Source organism: Epinephelus moara, chromosome 23 (genome assembly GCF_006386435.1).
Source record: "Epinephelus moara isolate mb chromosome 23, YSFRI_EMoa_1.0, whole genome shotgun sequence".
Classification (NCBI taxonomy): Eukaryota; Metazoa; Chordata; class Actinopteri; order Perciformes; family Serranidae; genus Epinephelus; species Epinephelus moara.
The window spans coordinates 13,421,624-13,427,623 of NC_065528.1; the positions used below are offsets into that span (position 1 = coordinate 13,421,624).

Genomic DNA, 6,000 nt, shown 5'->3' on the forward strand with positions numbered 1-6,000 from the left:
AACAATAGGCATATTGCCTGATCAATGCATTAAAGACTAACTGCTGTGGCCATCCTCCAAAGTGTTACTTTAGATTAGGGTCACTGACCCGACCGGGGAGACTTGGCAGATTCTTCTTTAACTGTGCCAGGAAACAATGATTAGAGTAGCTGTGCTAAAACATGGATCACAGAGACAACCAGTGACACCTCGGACACAACTACGAGAACCAAACAGACTTTTGGTATTAACAGTAAGTCAAAAGGTGCCAAAAATGTTGATACTTTATGATGAGAAACAAAGTTTTCCACATGTCCTGACAGCAGAAATAGCATCTACGAAGGTAGAAACTGTTCTATTGCCTGTGAATTTGTGCTTTAATCCATCACAGAGAGATACGGTAAAAACATATTTTTAGGACAAAGGTGGAAAAGAGAAAGGTTGGTAACAATGGTACTGTTGAAGCTAAATCTACCGCCAGCCAAGGCAGGCACATTTAGAATTGACAGATGGCTCAACCATGACCGCTGAGAGCGAGGCCGATTAAGAGAGCTTGTGGGCAAAAGGGTTTGGGAGGAAATGATGAAACAAAATGAAGTTTGGTGCTGTGGTCTGTATGCAATTATCTGCCCTCCAGACACCCAGACCTGCTTTAGAATATGCAAGACAATCACATTTCTTAAAACCCACACGGACAAGCCGTGTCATACATAATGCTCACAATGTTAGAGACATCCTGCAGGCATTACAACAGACAGAAATGTCAAACCACCACAACTCTAGAACATTCAACACTGTGTATAGAATTGATTATCTGAAGCTGTACATCACGCACACGTGCACTGACATCAGCAATTATACAAATCTACATTGTTTCTGCTCAATAGAAACTCCTCAATGGAAAAGCAAGGATAACATTTATGGTGTTAAACTCAATTACTGTCAGGATGCTGTTATTAAACAATATTCATAAGATACCTAATCTAGAATTTGGCACACAAGGTCTCTTAAAGGTATCTTGTTAAATTGAGGCATTTTCCTTGAACTTAGTGAACTGACACTAACTCAGAATGAAGCTAAGCTGTACAGACAAACAAAACACATGTTTTCACACACTCTTTACAAGCACTTAGGGGCATAAATTTATCAGTGTAACTGTGAGTCTGCATGCAGTACTGGGGCTCATATCCTTGAGGTCACCAGTGTTGTTAGACTTATACCCTTTCCACCAAAATAAGCACATTTATGAAGGTTGTTTTAAACACATTAACACAGGAAAACTATAGATGTCTTTCCCATTGCCAGTAGACTGGAGTTATGTACACGGCTCAGCAGCAGATGAGTATGCCTTTCTGGGGGTGTGTGTGTTTCTTTCTGGTGTGTCACATTCAATGTCACAGACATGATGGGAAACAGGTTAATAAACAGTAGGAAGTAGTATGTAGGCCAGCGAACATGTCATGGCTTATTTAGTCTCTCTTTCAAACTTGGAGCAGACTAATTTAGGGCAATGTTTCACAATGCTTGGACAGAGACGGACAGTATTTTGTGTTAGCACGTCATTGCATCTTGCAGGTAAAGGGGCTAAAATAAGTAGGTTCACCTGGGTATTTCCATCAATGCCAATCGGAGCTACTGCTGAGACATTTGACCTGGGTAAATGCCGATTGTAACCTTTCCCATTGCATTAAAAAGCCAAATGTTAGCAGGTGTTTGTAGGGTTTTTAGTGCAGTTGGAAAGGGGCTTTAGAAGCTCAATATACATGGCAAGTCTGGTATGTACATATGCAACTTAGCACCTGGGTGTGTGGCTTTACTTGTCCAGATGACTTTGATACAACAGAAACAGTGCATACAAGTAAATGTGTTACCCTGCATTCACACCGTCACCCACAGAAGTCAATTCTGTCTTGGTAGAGAGAGCTTGGTAAAAATATATATACAGTAAAGAAAAGCTAGTTGATCATGAACAGCACTGATCTGATTTTACATGACAGACAAGGGGAGACAGGGATCATCGGAGCAGAGCTCTAAAATCAATGTGTTTGTATGATACCTTTTCAATTTTCAAATATTCCCTCTGAGCACACTATATTGCTGCAACTATTTACCTTGCACAGCAGTTGGATTCTCACAAGATCACGCAAGAAACCACCTTGTCAGGATTCAAGTTATCCGCGCCAGACCAATCAGCGTCCTGTGAGGAGCTACTGATAGCTAGGGTCATGGTTTTGGTGTGTGTGATGACACAGAGAGGTGACTGCTTGTTCAAACAACAATGGCGGCTCCTAAAAAGGTTAGCCTAGATGCTGCAATAGCATCAGTTAGAACAACAAAGAAGGCTTTTCTCAATGAAAAAAGATACACTGAACAAACATTTAAATACAGCACTTGTTTTTTGCACCCACTTTCACAGGTTAACTTTTTTATACACTCTATAAATAAAGTAGCCTCAAATTTTGGTCGCAAAATTAGTTTAAATCCACGTTAGTGAGCACTTCTCTTTTTTCTAAGACAATCCAGCCACCTGAGATGTTACCCATGAACACTGTTCATTTCAGTACATTAAGACTTTCCCAATGTTGTTTCCCTGAATTTGGCAGTACATCCAACCAGCCTCACAACCGCACAAGTCAGTTAAAATGACAAACTGCTATCAAGTCAAGACCCTGGTGAGAAAGATGAGCATGCAGATGAGCCTCCCTGAAGCATTTCTGACAGCTTGTGCAGAAATTCTTTGGTTGTTCAAACTAATTGTTGCATCAGCTGTTCAGAGGCTGGTCTCAGACAATCTTGTGGGTGAAGACGCTGTGTGTAGAGGTCCTGAACTGGTGTGGCTATATGTGGTCTGCAGTTGTAATGCTGGTTGGATGTACTGCCAAATTCAGGAGATTTTTCTTACGGTGGTGAAATGACATTAAGTTCACGATAGAACAGCTCTGGTGAGCATTCCTGAAGTCAGCATGCCAACGGCACACTCCCTCAAAACTTTCAAAATCTGTGACATTTTGAGATGTCTGATCAAATTGCACATTTCAGAGTGACCTTTTATTGTGACCATCCTAAGGGACACCTGTGTAATAATGATGCTGTTTCATCGCCATCTTAATATACCACACCTGTCACAGGGATGGATTATCTTGGAAAGGAGAAGTGTTCACTAACATAATTTGTGAAAAATGTATCTGTGCATGAAAAAATTTAAACCTGTGAAAAATGAGGGCAAAAAGTGTTACGCTTAAACTTTTATTCGGTGTATTTCTGCTCTTCTACCAACTGGCTCTGGCTTCTGTGATAGAAGGTGACAAACAGATGGTTCGTCCAGTCACCTGCCAGTATATTTAGAAAGTTTCTGCCCTTTTCCAAACAGTTTCCAGTGGCAGTTTCTCAGATGGATGTGTGTAACAAACCATCTGGTGCAAAACAATTAATAATACAAAAACACATACTGACTATTGCATTTTACTCGTGCACAGAAACGGGAGTGTGTATACCTACGCCAGCCCCCAGAAATATGTAGTACACATGTAAAAACTAAAGCTGTCATTAGAAAGAAGCCTGCAATTTAGTTAGCTAATGTTCAATTAGGCAAAATCCAGATGCCAACAAGTGAATCACACTTCCTGGAATGTGAAACAGTTGCTAGTGCTGCTTATACGACTGAGAATTAACCCCTCGCTGTGCAGCTGTACAAAACTTCCACCCAATTTCAGCTCACTGTTTCAGATCAACGGTTTATGTGGGTGTGAGATTTCACCCTTGGGTTATCATCCGATCCACCTCATATAAAACTGCAGGAATACTGTACTTGATATGCTGTGAGCCCATTGTGCACTTCCTGCCAAGTGCAAACAGGTGGAGAGCTGAGATAAACAAGTGGCAGTGAGAGGTGCACTTATCACTATTAAGACCAGATCAGAGACGCATGGATCCACACAAAACAAAGCTTTGAGAGAGCAGAGGAGCTGTGAAGGGAGAGGAGAGGCATGGATAAAGGGGGTGGTGGGAGACTCAGCATGCACAGTATGCTGGTGTGAAAGTATAAAACCATACGTGGGCATTTTTAACAGACTTTGTTCTGAGACAACCTACATCTTTTCATCGCACACACACTTACCTGGATGCCGTCCAGTAGTTTGCTCATGCACCAGAAGCTGTCAGCCTCAATGTTCCTCAGAGCCTCTTCCTGGAGACTGGACACGTCAAAGTTTTCCACTTCCTCCTCTAGAGAAGAGAAAGGAGAACAGAGAGAGTAAAAAATGAGCAGTGCCAGGGAAAGAGATGGACAGAGGAAAAGAGATGGGTGAAAGAAAATGGAAGAAAAAACTTAAGTAAGGTGGAAAGAGAGAGAAAGAAGCACTTCAGGTACTTCTACCGGTGCTGCAGGGGCTCTGTCGTTAGCCCACCACTTAAACAGGGGAACAAGAACATCAAGGTACAGAGGGAGGACACTTCCAGTGGGTAGAGTGGGAGCAAGTAGAGAGGTAAAAGTGGTTATGAAAGAGATGTATGGAAAGGTACAAAGATGCTGACAAATTAGGAGCACAAGAGTAAAGACAGGATGAAGCAATGGAGCAAGTGTGGCAGCTGAGTGTGTGGGAAGAAGATAAAACTAACAGAGCAGCCAAATCATTACCATCTCTTAAAAACAGTGGTTCAACCTTTCTCCATGGCTACTTTGGACATTTAGAAAATGTCAGACAGGCTCCACGCAGACAGTATAATGTGTACTTGTTATACTGCAGACACTGAGTGTGTTCAACATATTTTCTAGGAAAAACAAAAGAAGTGATGCAACTTAATCCGGTCTTGGAACTTGCTGAATTCAAATTACCGCCCCGAATCAGATCACTAACTATTAAAAAGCTGCTTTTACACTGCCAACGTAATGGTAAATAAAATATTTACCTACATTTGTATAGTACCTTTCTAGATTTCCAACCACTTAGAGCGCTTCTACACTACAAGTAACATTCACTCATTCACACACATTCACATGCAGGTGGTTGAGGCTACGGTACAAGGTGCCACCTGAGAAATCACATTCTCACAATATTTTATATTTTCTACTACATTTTTGTTGCCCAGTATAATATAAATAATACTGCTATATTTTTAGGCAATATTGTAATACACAGTATACATCTTGGTATTTTGAAATCTCCTCTGAACTACTGTGACTACTAAAATACTAAACTACTAAATTTAACTACTCTCACAATACAGTTAATAAAGTGCTGTTGAAATAAAGTAGTGTTATAATGAAGTTTATTAAAGTACTGTAATAATAAAGTTAAATACTGTTATAATAAAGTGACACCAAGTATTCTTATAATACAGTTAAATGAAGCACTGTTACGATAAAGTAAAATGAAGTACTATTATAATAATCAAATTTAATGACGTACTGTTGTAATAAAGTTAAAAAAGCACTGTTGTTATGTTAAATGAAGCACTGTTATAATCAAGTTAAACAAAGTACTGTTTTAATCATGTTTAGGGTTGGGATCTGGATCCGGTTCTTTTTTGGAACCAGGTCCAAAGTTCCGGTTCTGGACCTCTGTGTTTGAGATGGGAGCGGGCAGCGGGAGCTCCGACGCTTCCAGCGAGGGGAGCGGTAGAAATATAACAAAATAAGATAAAATAGGCGACACCTGTCTCCCTCTTTTATTTAATTTTCAGCGTTTAATCAAGGCGGAGGCGGGCGGCTGGAGGTCCGAGGCTTCCAGCGAGGGGAGAGATAGAAACAAACAGCCAATGTGTGTGTGTGTGTGTGTGTGTTGTGTTCAGGTGTTGTCACGTAAATAACAGTGCCCAAGCATGAATGCATAAGAAGTATTTTTTATTATATTGCTGTGGTTAATTTGAGGCAATAGTGTTACTGTAGAAATCAGAGAATCACTTTTTGCTGTTATATATTCTCAGGGAGATGATACAAGCTCTAAATCTGAAATACACACCACACACAAATGTGTATTTTCATCTGATTGTACTGTGCAACAGTTAGAATAAAGTTTTTGT

At 40.4% G+C, this 6,000-nt stretch overlaps 1 protein-coding gene across 2 annotated transcripts in view; it reads right to left on the minus strand.

Annotated features, from left to right (window-relative positions):
- The window catches only part of tbc1d22a (TBC1 domain family, member 22a), a 205,482-nt gene that overhangs the window by 100,693 nt on the left and 98,789 nt on the right, over positions 1–6,000 (minus strand). For both annotated transcript variants that reach the window (XM_050036699.1, XM_050036700.1), the window contains exon 10: positions 4,097–4,203. In XM_050036699.1, the coding sequence (XP_049892656.1) occupies positions 4,097–4,203 (107 nt within the window). The remainder of the gene's footprint in view (positions 1–4,096; positions 4,204–6,000) is intronic.